The 21,820-nt window shown below is 29.1% G+C and overlaps 1 protein-coding gene across 1 annotated transcript; it reads right to left on the bottom strand.

The window, feature by feature from the left end:
• Positions 1 to 2,172: 2,172 nt before the first annotated feature.
• LOC110415506 (Chlorophyll A-B binding family protein) lies at positions 2,173 to 4,937 on the bottom strand. Its single transcript, XM_021427177.1, has 6 exons — positions 4,700 to 4,937; positions 4,426 to 4,592; positions 3,845 to 3,991; positions 3,309 to 3,441; positions 2,773 to 2,865; positions 2,173 to 2,580 (listed from the first exon to the last, which is right to left on the bottom strand). Exons 1-6 carry the CDS (start codon positions 4,862 to 4,864, stop codon positions 2,278 to 2,280), a joined length of 1,008 nt encoding a protein of 335 aa, XP_021282852.1. The 5' UTR covers positions 4,865 to 4,937; the 3' UTR covers positions 2,173 to 2,277.
• Between the last annotated feature and the right edge of the window lie 16,883 nt (positions 4,938 to 21,820).

The following is a 21,820-nucleotide window of genomic DNA, read 5'->3' as shown; positions in this document are numbered from 1 at the left end:
TTGAACTGAAGAAGCTGCAGGGTGGCTGGTATTTTCCTCTTGATAAGATAGCTAACAGGTATTTAGTCTTATGATTGAAACGGCTATCCAAATTTCCTAAAACTAACCATTAATGAGCATTGGAAATGGATCTTGTCGTTTCGTGTTCAACTAGTAGTTATCTTCGTGATCCAATCTGTCTGCTGTACTTGATGAAAGGCATTCTTGAATTTAATGCTCAAAATGATCAGCTACAACATCGTCATAACCCTATGGTGTATTATTCTTAGTACCATGCCACCGTTAATGGATGATGCGATTTTCAAAGGAAGTTTGAAAATCGATCCATGTTTAGGATTTCAGGCTGGTTGCGAGGGTCTGATCTTCACCCATAGAGGTGCAAAAACTAAACTGCCAAAAATAAATGATAAAGAGCTTGGAGGTGCCATTGCCAACAATAAATGATAAGAGTGGTTGTAAAATTTCAAGGAATTGACCAAAAACTAAAGGCAGGCATGGTTGAGTTATAGCTAATGTCACGTTCCTGCATATATATGGTAACCCATCATTATCGTGACTAGGCCAACGGCGATGCCTAAGCAGTCCATGAAATCCACCTGTAAGGAAGTGCCTGCGTGGCTTTGGCATCAAATTCCACAGGATAGGTTAAACATCCTCATTTAACATCTGCTAGTTGCCAAAAGGTAGACAGCCTACCACCTATAATAGGATAGATACGTGCAGGATCCAAAGTAGTAGGTTTTATTCCCCATTCCCGTGCTTTTTCTCTCTTCTTCTACGTTAAAACTCTATCGGCTTAAAATAGCGTTTGACATGAGAGAAATAAAAATATTTTTTTATAATGTATTTTGATTAAATTATATTATAATATTTATTTTATAATAAATTACTGTAATGTAAGATTATAATATAATCATATTATAGTTAATAAATGCATTATGATTATAGTTCAAATTAATGCAATCAAATTACATTTATATTCTGTAATATTATTAAAGATATTATTACTCTTTAATTTTGTTAATTTATTCAAAATATTTTATAATGTTATAATATTTTTTTATATAGATTTCAAGGATATCTTTTTATTATTCTCAATAGTCATGATAATTGTCAATAAAATTTATATTATTTTTTTTAAAAAAATAAAATAAATATATAATATAAAAAATTATATTAAAAAATATAATATAAAAAATTATATTAAAAATAAAATAAAATATATGATAGTAAAAATATATTTGAGAGATGATATTATATAAAAATTATCAATAAAAAATGCAAGTATATTAAATTTACATTTTAATAAATAGAGATAATTATGAAAATTGACATGATATTTTCAGTAAAATACATTTAAATCAAATTCTACATTTTAATCATTACTTTACTTATAGACAAAACACTACAATTTTATCTTCTCTGCAATCATATTGCATTATAAAATATCAAATGCCACTTAAATATCAAATAGAGAATTAGTTAAAAAACTTCTAGTGCCTTTCCTTTTTGCAAGTCCAAATGCCTTTCATATATATATATATATAGATAAATTTCAAGTTTTAAAGAATTGCTAGACTAACGTGAGTGATGATATGCCAAATTGAATGAGAGGTATTTAATTTAGCTAATTAAGAGCACTTGTAATGATCTTAAAGATCAACTTGACAAGGTGGGATTAGCGTGAGATTCCAGCATTTTCCTTGAGAAGCGGATTATAATTGGGATTTTTCCACATAATTGAATCTTCAAACACTTATCCATAAAAATATTGTTGGAAAACCACATGAGCAATTGAGTTGATAAAAGGTGCATGAATCTTGTAGACATCATTTTTTTTTTGGATTGGCCTCTTTTTTTTTGAACTTGGTTAGATTAGGCTTATTTTGCTTAAAATTAAAGGGTCCAACCCAATCTTAGGATTTTGGGTCATTTGGTCTCATGGGCCTTTATAAATTTCCTTAAAAATAAATTTTTAAAAAAAATGAAGAAGAAGAAGAAGAAGAAGGAGAAATATATAACAAAGAGCTGGATTGGCATGGTTCAGCCTGGTAGTCAACTTTCTCCTCTTTCATGTCCCTTTCCCCATGTATAATTCTTCACTCATTCCTTGTTTCTTTCCGGTATTTTCGTCCTTCTCACCTCTACATTTTCCCTCCAAAACACCAAATCTCATTCACATAATTAATCATCAGTTATATATATTAGTAAGTTAAAAGTGGTCTACCAAGAGCTTTACAAAGTATCTATATTTTGGGTGCAGTTGACAAATATGTTTTACATGGATTTGAGTATGGAAAATAAGTTATTGTGAAATGGATCAGAGAGGTGCTCAAGTAGGTTCTGTACAGGACCTTTACCTGTCAAAGCCGCTTGGGAGTAAAAGCCTAACCAAGCAACCATTGCTAAGCGCCCATTTTTAATCTCCTTCACCTTCAGCTCCTCAAAAGCTACTGGGTCTTTGGAAAGGTTTAATGGATCAAAGAGCACTCCTCCTGGGTAATTTATATCGCCCGGCAAGTAAATCCCTAGAGGCTCCAAAGCCTCAATCCCACAATATCTTGCATACTCTGGTCCAACCTATTTACATACAAACAATAAACTTTATATAACCAATAAAAACTCTTTGTTAAAACAATAAGTGAATGAATGATGCACAATCCTTATGAGTTTAACATGCGCCAAAAATATGAAGCATGATTTGATGCACACAATGTAATGATATTTGTCAAGGCCAGGGAACAGATAACGAAATTGCCAAAAAGTCATTACCATCAGGAGGGCCTGGCAAATAGCAATGACAATCACTCCTTGCCCTCCAGCTAAGTGTAAACCTGGGATGCCAAGGTAGTCCAGTGTCTCTCCCTAGTGAAAATCAACAAGTAGGTACAATGGGTAAGTTGCAATACTATTAACAATCATTTGTTTCGAACATAAAATTTTCAAATGAAATTAAATTTGATCAATCAGTTCCTGTATATTGATATGCCGTTCCTCCCATTGAGTCTCCACATATACCAAATATATGTGTTGATATGCAACAAATGTAGCAATTTACATTTCATATATTCTACAATGGCAATATCAGTAAATGAAAATTACTAAAATTAAGATAAAGCCTTGTATCAATAATATATATCTTGAAGTACAAGACTTAAAAAGTGCACTAAATGCATTAATTAGAAAACTCATTCAGCACTAAAATAGACACTGAAGTCCCACCAAGGGAATTACCAAAGATGAAACAGGTTATAATCATTCAGAATGTCTATGAAGGATACTTAATGAACTGAGGCAGTTTTAACAACCTGAAGTTTTGAATAGCCCACCCGCCACCAAACAGGTTCAACAAAGTGAGAGAAGCCAGACAGATCTAATATTTCTGGAACCACAACACCAAGGGCTGCAAGCATAGCCCACCGAGCATGAAGTATCTCAAAACTGCATAAAAGAGATTGCTTTGATCATTTAATAATTTAAGCTATCATCATTACTAATTTAATGAGAATATATTGTCTTGAATCAGGAAGCCTAGCTCCATGGTACTGATGTTTAGCATTGTGAACTATTTTGAAAACAAAAAGGAAAAATGGTTACATGCATCTGAATGAAGTTGGGAAAAGTTATCCACAAAAATGAAACATGCACAGAACCTCCTCAGCAATAATACATACTATTTTGCAATGGCTCTCCAACTGGCTATATGAACTCAGCACCAATAAACCTATTACAAATTAAAGTCATGATTTTTGATTTGTATCATATTAAAAACAAACATTTTTTCACTGGAAATGTCTTAAACAGCCATGACTTTAGAAGAAATGAAGTGCAATGAATGACTTACTTGAAGTACTTCTGGAAATCCACAGGATCCTTGCTCAGACCTGCAATATCAAAACCATAATCCCCAGGCAGTTCTCCAGTAAGGTACTCAGGATAGTCATAGGGGATGGGACCAAGCCAGCGAGGGCGATCCTCTCCATACCAGAAGCTGCGAAATCAGAGGTACAGGCTGTAAGATATATATACATACATATATATATATATAAAATAAAAATATAATAAAGTATCTATCAGGAGCTTATACCTGAGCTGGTAAACAAACAAAATACCCAGTGCACAAATTCTTAAATTTTTAAGACGGACATCCACAGATGGAGTGATCCTTATTACCCAAACTTATTAGTAGTAATCAATATGATTAACGACACCGAAATGCAGAATTACCATGAGCATTCAATTAGACATAAAAAAATACAAATAGTAGCATTCTTAATTTACTTTGAGGGAGAAACCAGGGATATGAACAAAAGCAGAAGCAAAAAAGCTTGAAACTGTTGTTGCTTCTTTTTGCTTGCCACACCGGCTATATCACTATATGTAAGGAGGGCTTCTTTATTTACCCCAGAGCCAGAACATTATTACCTCTCATTTCTTGCCTTGTCAGCTAAAGCCCGGAACTTTGAAGAATTTTGGACAGCTTCTTTCTTCTTCTCTAACAATTGCCTCTGCAGGGACTCGCCTAGAGGGCTATTAGCGATGGCTTTGACCACCGTGAACGGAATTGCTGAAAACACCAACACTCCCGCCAGCTGAAAATCAATAAGAAACAAACTACATACATTTCAGCATATCATTTGAATTAGATTATATTAGAACCGATTGAAATTGCAAAAAGAAAAGCATATAGAGAGAAGACCTCTTGCCATGAAGCTCTGCAAAAAGAACGAGGCTTAGCGCTGTTAAGGTTAGAAGGAGGTTTCAAAGACAAAAAGGCGGAGAGCGAGCGTCGGTCTCCTCCTCCTCCATTGAAGAATGACGAAGACATGGAAGAAAGCCGAAGCTGTGGTCCAATTTGAGCCATTCGATTTTAAGCCCTTAATTCGCTTCGCTCTTCGCAGTCCGCACCAAGTAATCCACTTGAGAAACTACAACACTACCAAGTGACTGAACAGACCAACCCGCGGCCGCGGCTCGCACTTAGCCTCGTGACCGTAAGGTGTTTTAATTCGAATTTTATTATTTGATATTTTTTATGTAATTTTTATCTCTTAATAAAGTATTTAATTTTTACAAATATTGATTAAATTCTTTAATTGTTATCTGATCTTGTATTTCTTTATTCATTAAGTATTCAATTAAAATAAATTTAAAATCAATTTAGATATATTATTAATAAAAATTAAATTAATAATTTAAAATTAATTCATAGGTAAATTTAAATTTTAAAATTATATTTAAAATAATTATGAATTTTAATAAATATGTCATTAATTATAAAAAATTTATAAATAAAAAATAATATACAAAATTAAATTTTAATATTAAAAATTATTATATATAATCAAGTTTAAACCGAGAATATCCTAAAGATATCATTTGAATCTATTACGAATAACAAAGTACTACTCTAATTAAATTATAAAATACATTAATCTTAATTAATTGAATCAAATAATACAAATACTCGATTGCAAATACCTATTGCATTCCTAATGACCAATCATCAAATCTCACGCACCCAAGCGTGGCCCAACCCACAATCCTGTGAAGCTTGATTTTCATTTTTTTTTTATGAAACTATTTTATTATGTCAAATATTTGTTTTTTTTATGAATATTTGTGAAAAAAAAAGACTGTAAAAACAAACATAAAATTTAATTAAATGAATTTTTTAATTTGAATGGATGAACTAAACATACAAATAACAACCTAAGTCACTTGGTTGAACATTTAATTAACAGTGATCAATTATATTGAAATGAAAACAAATTATAAAGAAGAAATAAAATTACATATACACACAAAAGAAGTTATCAAAACTTCTAGAAACAAATCATGAAGGATATTCCGCCATGATATAATTTATATTATATACTATATACTACAATTTCTTTTTCTTTTAAATAAGGATTTCTTTCCTTCTTTTCTTATTGTCATTTTCTCTTTTTCAAGTATAAAAATAAGTAAGGCTATTTTTTCTTATTCTTCCATAAATGAAATTATTAAGTAAAGATAATTAATTGTAATGATATGTGTCACTTCTATACTTATTACATTTTCTTTCTCTAATTTAACCACTTAATGTGTAATAAAACTTAATAAATTTTAGTTGATCTAACACTTAATGAATATGTTGGTTAAAAAATTTGTCTATCTTACCTAGACTTGGCAATTCGTGTATTAGTATTTTAAATGTATCATATAAATATAGGATATTAATAATTATATGAGTAACAACATATATGACACAACTAATTAATTATGTAAAGATTTTAAACACATACGCGGATACATTTAATAAACATTTAATACGACATGTCATGGTTAACACGTTTATTAAACGTGTCGAATTAAATTTTATACAACATGATATAATTAACATGATTAAAATTTATACAATTTATAACCTATTTACACACTTGATACAATTAATACACGATTAAAACGATTAAATTGAAATATATATAAGTAAAATATGATTTTATTATTTAAATTTATAATAAGAAATTACAAATATCATAATATTTACCAAATATAATAAAATTAATATCAATAAATTCTAATCATTATAAAAATATTAATATTTATATAAATCAATAAATGATTCTTAATCGTGTAGTAAACTTGTCTACACGACATGTGAACATGATTAAATAAATTAATAATAAATGGGTCACATGTGATATGAGTATAAGATAACACGATTCACTAATCGTGTCTTAAATAGATTAAGCAAGTTTGATACGATTAAGAAATAATTTTACCATATCGACACGATTATCCGAAATCCAAATCTCGTATCGTATATAAAATTATCATATCTAATCTCACCTGAAAGTATGTAACTTGATATACATGATAATTATTTTTTTAGTTTCTGTCAGTATTATTAAAGATAATAGATCTTAAAATGTTCACATATACATGAACATAATTAATGTGTGAAGTCACAAAAAAGACATGTGTCCAAAAATAATTTAATCCTTACTGCTTCATTGGTAGAGGCTTTTAGGACGGCCTACAAACGGAATCCAAGCTTATAATGGGCATTCATCTTAATAGATGGGCCAAGTTTTGGGTGTGCTGTGGTTTATCCATTATATTGGAACTTTGAACCCAAATGTGGTGATGGAAGCTCCAGTTAGGAGAAGCACCAAGTTTCTTCTTTTCTTCTTTCATAAAGGATTATTAGTTTTTTTTTATTCAATTGGAGTAAGAGGGATTTGAACTTTTTTTTTTTGGTTTATTCAAGATTAATAACTTCTTTTCTTATATCAGAGTGCCTTCAAAGTTCAAATATATTCTTTCTCTCAAAATTTGTTTTCCACAAATAAATATAAGAAAAGATTTTTCCTTTAGATTTTTGAATTTGGTTTTACAGTTTGATAATATTATGGCATTAATGAGACCTTGAGTCACTGTTTGCTCAATGATTCCATGGGATTGTCTTATCCAAAACATCCTTAAATTCAATATGCATTCGATTTTCCAATCCCAAATATTAATAGTTTTGAGTTGACATAAATGCAAACAAAATAGGGAAAATATTAAGAATGAGAGACAAATGTTCATTTGGCAATCAATGGATTAACTTCAGTGGTAGATTGTACTATCTAAATGATGAAAGAGGAGAAAACGTTTGATGATGGTGGCCATTACATGTAATGTGTCATTGGGTCATTGCTGCACTCATTTTCTTCTATTATTTCTATCATTACCAGTATGAATCAAATACCATTATTGCTGTCATTTTGAGCAGAGAAGAGCACCATGACCTCCTTATTAATTATCAAAACTTAAATTAATTGGATCCTAAATCTAAATATTCAAGTTGTGCTTTGAGCCTAATGATCCCGAAACAAAGAAAAGGTGTCAGTGACAGCTATACTAAATATTTTACCTATGTTTGTTCACTGGATACTTACGATGCCATCTCATAATACACGAAATCTACAGTTCTAACTTCAGCCCTCGTCAAGTACACCATGTGGATGAAGGCCCACAAATGAGAAGCAAAATTTTCTTCTTTTTCTTTTTAGATTTGCTTCACCCTTCATGTGAGCAAAAGGGCCCTTGTCATTGAAAATTCAGCTATGGAATCTTTGACTTAAACAGTGATCCAAAGGTTTGCAAAACCCTACAAATTTCCAGTATGCTTGAGGCATATTGATTCACAATGAACAAGTGACCTCGTCAATATGTAATTTGAGATATTATGCAAGGATTATAAGGTTTTTACAATATAGATATGATAAAGAGTAACAAAGAAACCTAATTAGACAAATTAAACAAGGATGGAGAATGCACGAGGCTTGAGCTTTGATAATTATAAAATATTTTTTTTTTGTACTTATTTTCATTAATGAAATGTGAATGATATAATTACAATACTGTTAAATCATCCATAGGAAAAATCAAATGTGTGAATATCAGCCCATCACAAGTAATCATGGTACGTAGGAGTATAAATTTAGGAGCCACGGTGACGCCATCAAGTTTCAATTATTGTGGAAAAGTCAAAATGTTGAAAAAGACCCAATGAATGATATGAGTGGAATTTGGATCCCACAATAAACCCCGTCATTTCATTTTGCAAGCTTCACATTCAAATCATCCCACGTACACTGAGGTGGGGGAACACAAATGATTTTAAGCCCTTAATTTCATGCATTTTGTATAAAGGAAAATAAATCTATATAAATCTCTTTTAGATCAATTATAGGTAATTTAATAGATACTTCGAATAGAAAGATATTTATTACTCAGTCGATTCTGATTTCAATGATAGTGCTTCCTTCTAAAATTTAAATTTAAGCTTAATTTGATCTGATTAGTTTATTTAAATTTTTTTTAATATTCTTTAAAATTAAAATTAAAATATCAGAGACCATATAAATATCAAGCACGCACATGCTCTGATTGTGAACTTTGAATAAGATTGAAGGAAACTAAGCTTTGAACCTTAATCTTTAAAATTCAAGAGTAATTATCGCAAAAAATTAGGAGTGAAGTTGAAAAATGATGAAGCTCATAATATGTATTATGATTGTGACCGGTTTTTAGGAGTAGTGGCGGATCTTGCTTTTGTCTGATTATGTCAACAAGCTTGTGGCGTTTGCACATTCCATTTGGACGAATAATTTCTGTAAAACCAAATTAGTCGGAGCCATCTCACCGTCCAGCTCATCATGACGGACCATAAATTGTCTGATTCTGGCAATGATTGCACCTGTTACCATACACGTGGACTAGTGGAATAGGGCCACATTTTAGCTGCCGCAAAGTTGGCCTCCATTGGCTGATGCTGACCCTCAGATGTATATGCAAACCATCTTAGATTCCCGTTTTATTTTATTTTTAATCTCTGGAGTTAATATAGTTATTCATTGAAATATATTGCAAGTTAATGTAGTTGTGTTATATGATTCATAATAGAGATGTTTAGTAATCGAACTTAATCAGATTAAACTTGTTAGATAAATTAAAAATAAATAAATAAATTTGGATACAATTTCAATAATTACTTATTTTATATTTATTATTAAAATAAATTTTATATATATCAATGTTTTAATCTTTTGAAATACAATTAGCTATTGATAGCTTTAGTTTATTATGAATAATTGAGATGCATTTGGCAAGTACTAACATAGATATACATGTGCACAAACCAACATGTATAATAGTAATTTTTAAAATTAATAAAAGGTAAAATTATATTTTCAATATTATCACGTCAACAAACAAATAAAAATACTAATGATTAACTAACAGCTGAATCTGTATGTCTGGAGAAAGTTTTTTTTTTAGACTGAATTTTCATTTTGAAAACTAACGAATTTATCTGAAATTATAACCAAAAGTTAAGGAGTGAGGTATGTTATCCTAAATTTTAATTATAATTCTACATGAGTGTACTAGTATTTAAAATGAATAGTCTATCTCAAATATGTAAACAGCATTAATGAGTAAACCTGAAATGTTTAAAATACTCTTTTTCTTTTTCTACTCCTTTTCACTATTTTTCTGTCTCTCCAACCGACCGGAGACGCTCCCTTGCATCGATCGGCAACCCCACAATCAGATTTGGCCGTGAAATGCCAAATCCAGCCAAATCTCCCAAGAGGGAGCATGATCTAACAAGATCTGATACTCTTTGGCTAAATTCAATCGCAAAAACGCTAGAGGTAAGGTAGAGAGAGTTTTTTTGACTAGGAGAGAAAAATTTGAAGAATGAAAAATTATAGTTTATATAGTGTGGTAATTTTTAAAATTAATGAAGGAAAAAATTATCTAAAAAATATTACCACATCATTAAACTAACGAAAATATTAACAATTGATTAACGGTTGGACTTATGTGTCTAATGAAATATATTTTTTTGAAACGGATTGTCTATTTCTAATATTAATGGACTCATGTGAAATTATAATCAAAACACTATGATGTTAACTTTTGTACATACAAAAAGATCTATAAAAATACAACATCAAATCCTAATCTTAATTTTGTTCGTGAACACTGACTTTTTATTAATTGGATGGCAATAAATATATAAGCTTAAAAATGTTGTCTTAAAATTGATTTTTTTAGTAACTTGCCAAAGTTCTAACAGTTTCCATTTTACAAATTAAGTTTTTTTAATAAAATTATATTCGCAATGCGAATTTACATCTTAATCAAATAATTATCAATAAATGTGATATAAATTATTATTACATGCAATATAAAAAAGTAATTAATAAATTACACAAATTAATAAAAACCCATATAAAATTGAGCAAACCCACATACATTGACCTAATGGAGTAATAGTGATAAAGACAACGGCAATCGAGTAAAGCAGGAAAATCACGAGGGTAAGAACCTATTCTTGCAACAGACGTGGCCTAATTGCTAAATTAGCCAACTTGCTCCCTCACAAGCTGGTGTGGTCGTGGTCTTTTTCGGCATAACTGCCTCTAGCAGGTCCTTCCCCCGGCCCATGCTCAATCAGTTCCTTTTGCTCATATTCATGATCTATATTAGTGGCAGGACCTCCTTTTTATTCATTTGTTTAATTCATGCATTATCTTTTTACTGGGTACCATCAAAATTCTTTTACAGACCATTTTCATCTGCTTCGGAGAGAACCGACAATATTAAAGGAAAAAGAAATTGATACCAATAAGCTTATTGGCAATACTAGGAGACATCCTAGATTGATTGAAAGAATTGGTGAGAGAAATCAAAAACCATAACATTATGAAAGCTTTATGCAATGCTTCTCTACATTGCATGGTTGCATAATTGAAGGCTGCGGAGTTCTTTTGGAATGCATGCATGCATGTGATTGAAGGCAGAGTTTTGTGGTTGTTAATCACCTAACCTTGAAACATCTTCTCCAAAAGCAAGTATAATTTTGACTCTTTCCCAGTCAATTGTTGAAAGGAAGTTGTTGGTTTTACATATTAAAATCATCAGTGTGCTTTTCATATTAAAGTCGTGACAGCTTAGAGCTCCCCACCAAGGATAAGTTCGCAGCAAGGTGTGAGTTTGAAATTTATCCATAAGATTATGTTTGATATATTGTTGAAAATGTGATTATTGATAATATAATTATTTATTTTATCTAAGAAGATAATTAGGGTCCTACACTTCCACAGTGTTTCCAGCCAATACTTCATTAATTTTTAAGCTCTTTTAGGACCATTTTTAAGGACAGAGAATCGTTAATTAAAATGTCCAAAATAATCCAATGGTTCCACTACTAGTATAAATATTTAATATGCTTGAACAAATGAAGTTCATCAAAGGCTTATATCACAGATTCTTGTTTCTCAAGGAATGGCCAAAAAACAAATATTGGACTGCATGGACTCCAACTTAATTGTTCTTAGTAGACATAACCACAAGACCCTTTTTTATTTCTTCTGGCATAATTAAAAATAAATTTTTTAAACGAGAATATTCAAAGAAGCAATTTTGGGTTTTGTTTTTTAATTTTAGGAATGGTGTTAAATATTTAAAAAATAATAATTTCTATTGTGCACATACATATAACTCTCCTTTGTGGTTATAGCATTCCAACTATTTTCTTTAATTTTCTTTCAGGAAATAAAAACGAAAAATCTAGTCCTCTCTTTTTATTTTTTTGTATAACTAAAAATTAATAAAGAATTAAAAGTATAAGAACAAAAAACAAGAGTACTCATGATATTATGTTAAAAGAAAAATAATAAATAAAAAGAAGGGCTTTTATAAACCCTCTAAACTTACAATTATTTTGATTTAATATATAATATAATAGCTAATATATTCCATCTTCCTTCTATGAAAAAAACACCGGTAAAAATTACTACTGCTAACAGAAGAAATTACAAAAGGAAAAGGACATAGTAGGATCCACATCCCGAAACCTATCTTTCTAACCAACCACGTGTCAATTACACAGTGGAGCCTACCGGCCACCACATGAAAGAGATATATACCATGTGCTTGCCATCTTACGAACATGATCAACACGTTTCCGAATCTGAGAGGGGCTTTCCCACAGATGCTGACATTTTCAATTCGCCAGTAATGTGAACTAATACACGAGAGGGACCTTCTATTTTGACATAAATTCATATTTTTTATTTAAAAATGTCCAACATGATATGATTTCTATTTAATCATTTGCTTCTAAGTAGAGGCGGCAAATATGATCTAAATATAAGAAAATCCGGTCAACTTATCTAGTTTTAATCCGATTTTATCAGAAAAATCAATGATTCTCGACTCCATTTAATCCAATTTTATACAGAAAAAACATAATTTGAATTCGTAACAAGTTAAATTCAAAAGATTTGAAAAATTAATCTAAAACAATTGAAACTTGATTAACTTTATTCTTAAAACATTTACTTTAATTAAAAATAATAAATATAACACAGACTATTACCTTAAGAATATTTAATAACTTTAAATTATCTTTTAAAATCTCTATTATACTTGTATTTTTATATAATTTTAGAAATTGTCCTTTTTAATTATAAGTAAAACACCAAATTATTAAATGTAACTAAAAAAGAATTAAATACATTTAAATTCAAAAATTTAAAATTTTTTTATTCGTTACCTCTACATAAAATTTAATATTCTAAATGCTAATTAAATCACTTCAAATATGGTTATGGTTGATAAACTTTTGATAACTATTCTAAAAGTTATGGTTATGGTTGATTTTGTAAGACATATATCGTACTATAATCATGATAAATAATTAATAATAATCTGTACAATGAAAATGAAAATTAAATATCAATCAATGAAAGTCATTAATAATTTTTTGAAACAAATTATAAATTTTTTATACAAAATAATTCTAAATTAGTAAATGATTTTTTATTCACTTGTTTTTTCATATGATTTTATTATTTTTAGAAAAGTTTATTTTTATGATATGAGAACCAAAATCGAAAATATGCTAAAGTAGATGAAATGTGACTTTAACAAACTTATTTACAATTGATAAAATCTAACTTGTTTTATATAATCTATCCAAACTACTGGTCCAATTCAATTTGATTTCACAGTTAACAACTTAAACTTCAAATGATTGATCTCGAATAATCAAAGTGTCAAACTCAAATAACCTGAACCCAAAATAAGTAAATCCGAAATGAATTGATCTAATGTGACTTGATCCATATTAGAGCCCCCCAGTTGCCAACTCTACTTCCAAGTTCTACAACATGATTGATTTCTTTCTTTAATGTTTTGGCACTTTGTGAACTTAAAGAATGTCCAATTTGGATGGTACAATTTTTGACTTAAAAAAAAAAGAAAACAGAATATTCGTTTATATTAATAATCATAAGCTTTTTACTAATTTTTTTATAATTATTATTGGTTAAATTATAATGACAATCAGATGAGTCAAAACTACTTCAGATTGAGTCACGAGTTTTATCTTTGGTTTTGATCATCTTCAAGTTCAAGTTCAAGTTATTTCTTTTTGAGTCACTTGAATTTCATATTTTTATACAATGAGTTAAATCATATTTGAATCACTACACATAATAGGTTATTCTCGGGTCATTACAAATTTGATTAGTTTTTAGGTTTGGATTAGTTTAAGATTAGAGTCATTATGTTAAGATGATTTTGATTTTGAGAAATTTAAGGTTTGCACTCTACTTTTATCTTCTGGTATGTTTTATATATTTATAAATATTATTATTTAATACTTATATCAATCTTGCTTTTGAATAAGTTTATATTTAATTATTTTTAAATATAGACATAGGGAGTTAAGATTTTATATTGATCAGATAATATTTTATATATATTTTTTTATGACTAAAATTTTCAAATATTAACAATATTAAAAATAAAAAAAAATTTATATTTTTAATAGAAAATCATTGTAAAAGGTCATCTCAATATGTTACTTATGCTAATAGTTCGCTAAAAAAGAAAAGTAAGAAATATATTATTATGATGAATTTCTAATAATACTGTTGTAAAACAATAGAAAATAAGCATCCAAATATTTAGCTTATTGATTGGTGTATTATCTCCCTTCTTAAAGAGCAGGATTTGAATCCTCTCTCCTAATTATAAAAAAAAACAATGAAAAATAAGGCTTATAAAAAAAAAGCTACGGAAAGTCTAATAGATAGTGATTAATTGCTTCTCAAGCTCATGTTTTCTTGTATATGTATTTATTTTCGAGGATAGAATTATCTTTCCATTCAAACCTTTTTTTGTAAATTAATAAAGTTTTTTTTTTTTTCAATCTCTTTGGATGTTTCTTTGAATTTTTTTTTCAACGTATATTTTTCGTTGGATGGTTATTCAACTTGAAAATAAGCATTAAATAATTAATATATTATTTTTAAAAAATTAGATATATAATATCTAAGCATTTAATTTATTGATTAGTATATGACTTCTCTGTTTAAAAAAGTATGAATTCGAATCTCTTTTCTCTTAAAAACATAATTAGGTATATAAACATGTCTAAATCATTTTGGATTCTAATTATTTTAGATTTCAACTCAATTTGGATTGTGTTGGATTTACGAGTCAATCTAAGTTAGAGTCATCACAAATGTCAAATCATTTTGAATTTTGATTGCTTTAAATTTAGTTAAGTAAAATATTGACTCACTTTAGTTTTGATTCATTTGGAATTTAGATTATTTTGGTTCGGATCAATTCAAGTTTAGGTTAGACTATTTTACTATGTTGTCCATTATAATCCGGTTTGATTTAAGGCGAATTGAATCAGGTTTCTCATATTGGATTAGATTTTTTCACCTATAAATATAGAGTTGTCATCTTTCATTATTTAGATACATTATTAGAAAAAAAATTTATTCAATACATACATAATCAACCTTAACAATAACTTTTCTTTTAATTGAATGTATACACCAGATGATAAAATATAGCTATTCTTTACTTAATTCAGCTATTCCTCGTTCCAATTAGTACAATATTAGAAATTTTATAATATTTACTCTTTAAAAAAATCTATAAATTATTACCCTATCTACAGAGCCGGATTCAAGAATTTTTTTGAGAGGTGTCATAATAATAATAATAATAATAATAATTAAATTCCTTGAATCTTCAATGGAAGGAGTTAAAAATTTTCTGCCTTAAACACAAGAGAACATTCTAAACCAGGATTAGGACCCAACAGGTTTTGGTCAAGGCATTCCCAATTTTGATTAAGGTGCCCAAATCACACTTAGCTTCATAAAAAAGCAGTCTAAATGCCACCATTCAAAGTATGCTTAAACCAAGCGTCCCTGCCTGATTTCAAATAGTCCCTCCACTGGTCCTTTTCACTGTTAAAATATGTACAATTGACAATCATACCAAATTAAAGTTGAATTTACTTTAAATATTTTGCTATGTTTTACGTAAAGTTAACTTTATTATGATAGATTAGAGATATTTTAATAGTCATCCAAGGAAGAAAGAATGTTGCATGTAATTTTTTATGGATTTGCTTTAGCAAAATTTTTATTATTTTAATATGTTGAGTTAGATATGACAATTCGTGGTTTTGTATCTTAAACGTATTAGATAATATTAGATACAAAACACGTTAAAGTTAAATACAAACACGACACGAATATTATTCATGTTTTAAATCTGAAGCATACACATGTATACGTTTAATAACCGTATAACACGACACGATTAACACTTTGGTTAAACGTGTTAATATATGACATGACACAATTATTAACACGATTAAATAAAAATATTTACAATTAAATATAAATTTATTATTTAAATTTAAAATTAATAATTATAAAAACAATTATAATGAAAAAAACAATAACATCAAATATAACAAAATAATATTTAAAATTAAGGTTTGGGCATGGCATAATTACATTATTATCTTTATAAAATTTAAAAATCTTATTAAAATAATTGTTTAAAATTATTTAAATAAAGTTAAAATAGCCTTTGACTATTAATTTTTAACAAATTGATAAACGTGTCATGTATACACGTTTAAACACAATAACACAATTAAACACATTAATACATTTAAACACAATTAACATGATTAATTAAATATATTTAAATGTATTTTAAATTTATTATTCATGCTTGACATTAAGATACGAAACGTATTAAAATTACATCCAAATCCGTTTAACTCTACGTCCTCTCCATGTCATGTCTGAAATTACCAAATATATGTTGAGCTAGTATATAAATTGGTTACCTACTTACACATGTAATCCGAAACCATTGTGCTAGCCACCACCACCGACTTTGGTCATGTATTGGAAAGGAGATGCTACTTTTGCTCTAATTTGTTGGATTTTCATTTTCTATTAAAAGGTCAAATTTTTGGCTATTTTAAGTAGACTTTATGAGTGGTGTACTCAACATTTTGTTAACAAGCTATCTTTATTAAGCACTGTGATTATGCAATGCAAGCAACAACAAATTTGTGCCTTTTAACACTCTGTTTTATATAATCGATTTGTTTGACTTCTTCGTCCTCTCATTACCGTGTTTAGTGTATATCCTACGAGGGACGGTTGCATATATATATATATATATAAAAGACAAAAACTGATGAGGGGAAAAACCAACAGGGAAAAGAAAAGCTTGAATTTTTGTATACTGATCAGATTTTTTATGTTATATTAGCTATTGAGCAATTCTATATAATTTCCATTATATTTAAAATTCTGTTTTTTTTTTAAATGATGAAATGATATTTAGATTTCTTTGCGAGCTCGTCCCAATTTGGTAAATCCTTATATAATTATTCTTATAATGGATATGGTTTGAATACTTTTAATACAATAAATTTTATGTCATTAAACTTTAAATAAATTTATTTAGTTTGCAATATAATGTTAATTTATTAAAACACATTATTGTTATTTAATTATTTTTCTTAACTCAATTTTTATTAAAAGACACTTAATTAATATAATGAATTTTGATCTCCTGATCACTTTTAATTCGAACTTCGTCATTACCGTAAATTTAACTTCAGATTGTACATTTTTAAGATATGTTATTAAAAATATTTTAAATATTAATTTTTGTGTATTTTTTTAACACTTTTATAAATTTGATTACAGTAAACAAATTTTTAACCTATTTGGTTCCTACCATTAATTGGTTAATTACCTCAATCTATAATTGGACGGCTACATTATAGTAAATTATTGCCTTCAATTATTTGGACATTCACAGTCACGCCTCCATACGTGACAGGTCAATCACAACGTGGCTTCCCAGCTTCTCACAAATGGAACAGTTATACTTTAAATTTTTATTAAATTAAAAACAATCTACTTAATGCATTAGACGGCTTTAGATGCAATTAATGAACTAATAATATAAGGTTGCAATTTGGAATTTTTATATGTGAGAAAGGTGAATAAATGGGGATAGCCATCAGAGAAAATTAAATAGTCCAATCAAAAAGACATATTTTATATTTAAAATTCACACTATTTACATATATTGCCATAATTTTTGTTTCTTTCTATCCAATTTCAGACCATTTAATCATATCCCAAGAAAAAAAAAATTGCGGGTGCGAGATAGCAGTGGCAGAGTCATTGAAGTGTTGTTGGAGGAGTCATTTTGATTGAGTTGACCAGAGAGGCTTATTATTTACCTCTGCAGAAATCAAATTCTAGTTAACTTCTTCCCGTCAACTGATCGCTCAATTAATGCATTAATTAATGTCCCCCATACACATAGACATTGCACCCAAAAAAAATTCAACTTTCTAAATTCTAATGATTGAGAGAGTAACTATTAAATAATAACCTTTTATTTATTGATTATGCATATGATGTCACGTCAAAACATTTTAAAATAAATAAGTAAAGTATTTCAATCTTTGCACATCAAACAAGTAAGAAAGTTTTTGAATAATTTATAAATAACGTCGTTGCATATTTCATTAAATTAGCTTTTGAATGGATGAGAGTAAACTGGTAACACATAATTAATATTTACATCACGAATTTATATTTTTATCTTAAAACTTTTATGAATATGAGATTTATGATATTTGCTTGCTCCTGTTCTATTAACTAAAACATGTTACACAACATGTATTCTGTAAACAATAATAATTGATGACAAATTTAATTTTTAGTATTTCCTTATTTACCAAATTAAGATTTGGGCGAAAATAAAAAATCTACAACCATAGTAAAACCCTATCTACAGATTTGATATTCGTTTGGCAACCTTAATTATGTCATTAAGAGCTTAATTTCAAACTCATTGACTTCTTGCAATTGGGTGCAAATTGCGTTTGCTAAAAATCCATTTTCTTGTAGTGGCATATTATGTATAGGTTTTGCCCCCGAAAAACACATGGAGCTTTGACATGTGATAGTCAATTCTATGAGTTTTGAAATTGGAAACTTAGATGCATTATTGGAGCCACTCACCACTGATTCTATAAATGTTGATTCTAAGATGATCTCCTTTAAACTTTTTTACTAGTAAACATAAGTAGAAACATAACCACCACCTGACTATTGAATTTAAACCATTTTTTCTATATAAAATAAATATAAAGAGAAGGTTTTTGAATTTCTCAATTTAAGGAAACACAATATGTATTTGATAAAAATAATACATTTAAAGTTAACCTCAATTAAGATTATTAATAAGCTTCGAATTTAAAATTAAAAAATAAAATTCTACAAATCTAAACTTTATATTTAGAGACTTTAAAGTAAAACTCGGGTAGTAATTGATTAATTGAGTATTGAAGCACAAACAATTTGGTTTTTTCAATTTAAGAAGAAAGCAAGTAATAATTAAGATTTTAGTATATTCTTTCTGAATATTAAAACAATTTGAACCTAAACCTCGGAAGATTTAAGAAAAGACAAAACAAAACACGGTGCTTGCTTGGTCTGTATGTACATAAGACAAGAAGATGACGAGAAGGGACGCACGAGGAAATTTCATGGAAAATTCATGGTGGTAGAAATGTAATCATAGTCAGAGCTGACGTGTCTGGGACCCAAACGTTCCTAAATTATTACCAAGGCTTAAACACACTGACCCTTGAAAATGATACTATTAAATTAACAATAAGTCTTCACTTAACTAAGGGAGCTTAAATAGGGAAACTCCATAAACTTAGGGGCATGGGACCCACCTGTCCAACTCATTGTTCTGTACAGATCTGCAGCTGACTTGGCGAAGAGGAGCACGCAACGATTATTTTCGCCGATTTTGGACGTGGTTCTCATACGTGTTGAGTTGTGAGTGGGCCAACGCTTTGTATATGGACCACATTTCCACCGTATTATTCCCCCGCGCCCTCAAATTTTGCTCCCTGTTACGTGTTGCGACTTGGCTACGCTAATCATGTTTTTTTCCCCCTTCTTTTGGTTTATGAAAACATGACTATGAATATTTAATTTCTTTTTAGGGTATCACAACCTTGCATTATTGGTGGAATTCTTTTTTAGTTTTTCCAGAAATGTTTTGGTCATTTTTAGAAGTTTTTTCTTAGGTAAAGCAGATGGAGTTTATATGTCAATGTTCAATAACAATTAATAATATTTAATTTACTGATAATTACCCTTTTCTTCAAAGGATGAACATGATTTTCGAATCAAGATGAACTTGATAATATTGCTTGTTCTGGCTGTCTTATTATATATATGAAGCAATCTAAATATTTATTTTTATCACATACACATACACTCTTACTCTCTATTTCTCTCTCCTAATCAAATGTTCAGAAACACATGTGTTGGTGTTAATAATAAGCATTTTGCTATGATATTCTATAAATTAATTATCATATTATAATAAATGTCACACTCCTAAACTTAAATTGAGAATCCAAATCCTAATATAATATTTTCAATGCTCGCAAAAATAAGAAACAAAAATATTTTTGGGTGCATAATGGAAGAATTTTTAACATGCACATATATAAGCACTAGTGAACTGATATTCTTAATGGTTAATCAACTCTCTATATTTGGATAAGAAAGCATTGAAACGAACGTTTGACCCTTTCTTCTTTTTTTTAAAGAAATGTTCTTATATAGTATGGCTTTTAGTGGAAAAGCCTTGATCATCTGGCTAAATACGTAAGGAATTCATTTGAGGCAATGTTTAATTTCGTTCATATGCATGCATTTTATTCAAAATAAGTAAACACTTGGTGGTTCATACGCATTTAAGGATAATATCAACATATTCATAAGCTGAGAAAAGGACAATGCCACAATTGTATGGCTGTGCTTGGAGTAAGTAATACCAATTTGGAGAGAAAAAAATGGACAGAATTTTTGTTGCTTTTAAAAAAAATAACCAGCTTGAATACTTTGATAAAGTGCCTTTTCTAAGTTTAATGTCAATGCGTAAGAATATGAGATTTAGCTTTAGCTATATTTTAATATATACATGCACGGCTACAATTAACCGCCAAAACATTTCATCTAGCAAGAATTAAAAAATTCTATCATCATTGAAATGACTCAAAACTTGATAATTACGAATATAATTTAGATTCCCATGCTTGCATAGAGACAATTGAGAATTCAACAAAAGACTTAATTGGATTGAGAAGGTTGCCTACTTCAGAAAACGATTCATAAATGTTGTTTATTCAATTGTGCGTATAGATTATACTCGTCTTGTGTTGATAAGGATGATTGAGCAACTCATTGGTTTGGGATATTAAATTTTGCAAAAAGAGATTGAAATTTCCCAAAAATATGACCCTTGGGGATTCGTGCGGAAAGGGTGCAGTTTTGAGAGTGGAACTTATTCAGTGTCCAAATTCATGTTGTCTACTGTTAGCCAATCGGAATGGCCGCCATTGTCTCGGGAACCGTAAAATGAGGCGGCCACGTCATCCATGTCCGTCCCCAAAGCCAAAAAGCCAATTTATCATAAATCAGGACAAAGGATAAGATGAAGAACAACTGTTTTCTGTAACCGTTCCAGAGTCTTTAACATGGGCAACGTGGGTTCAGTCGCAGTGCGTGACAAAACTAACCTGACCAAAAACAAAAAAAATAAAGCTATGTTAAATATATATATATATATATATATATATATGAAAATTAGTACCGCCTTTGCGTATGTTTGACAGAATTGAAGCCTAAAACATTCTTTCCGCCGATTTTAACCGCCCTTCAGTTTTTCACTTCACGTGCTGAAAGCACAAAAGAAATATCTATGTTATTTTAAACGGAAAAATAAATATAAAATCAAAATTACTGACAAAAGATCAAAATGTTCCACGTGTCGATATCCCGAAAGGTATAGTGAGTAGAAGTTGCTCGATGTTTAACTC

This window comes from Theobroma umbraticum, unplaced genomic scaffold, assembly GCF_002168275.2.
Source record: "Theobroma umbraticum cultivar Fairchild unplaced genomic scaffold, ASM216827v3 scaffold_147.0, whole genome shotgun sequence".
NCBI lineage: Eukaryota > Viridiplantae > Streptophyta > Magnoliopsida > Malvales > Malvaceae > Theobroma > Theobroma umbraticum.
Note: the sequence above shows the minus strand (reverse complement) of the source record. Positions and strands in the feature narration are given on the sequence as shown.

What these genes read in the sequence shown, in the direction of transcription:
- LOC110415506 (XM_021427177.1), bottom strand. Translation starts at nt 4,864, where the DNA reads ATGGCTCAAATTGGACCACAGCTTCGGCTTTCTTCCATGTCTTCGTCA. An exon ending in GATTTCCAGAAGTACTTCAA is followed by an intron (nt 3,442 to 3,844) that starts GTAAGTCATTCA and finishes TCTTTTATGCAG; the next exon opens with TTTTGAGATACTTCATGCTC. An exon ending in TTTGCCAGGCCCTCCTGATG is followed by an intron (nt 2,581 to 2,772) that starts GTAATGACTTTT and finishes GTATGTAAATAG; the next exon opens with GTTGGACCAGAGTATGCAAG.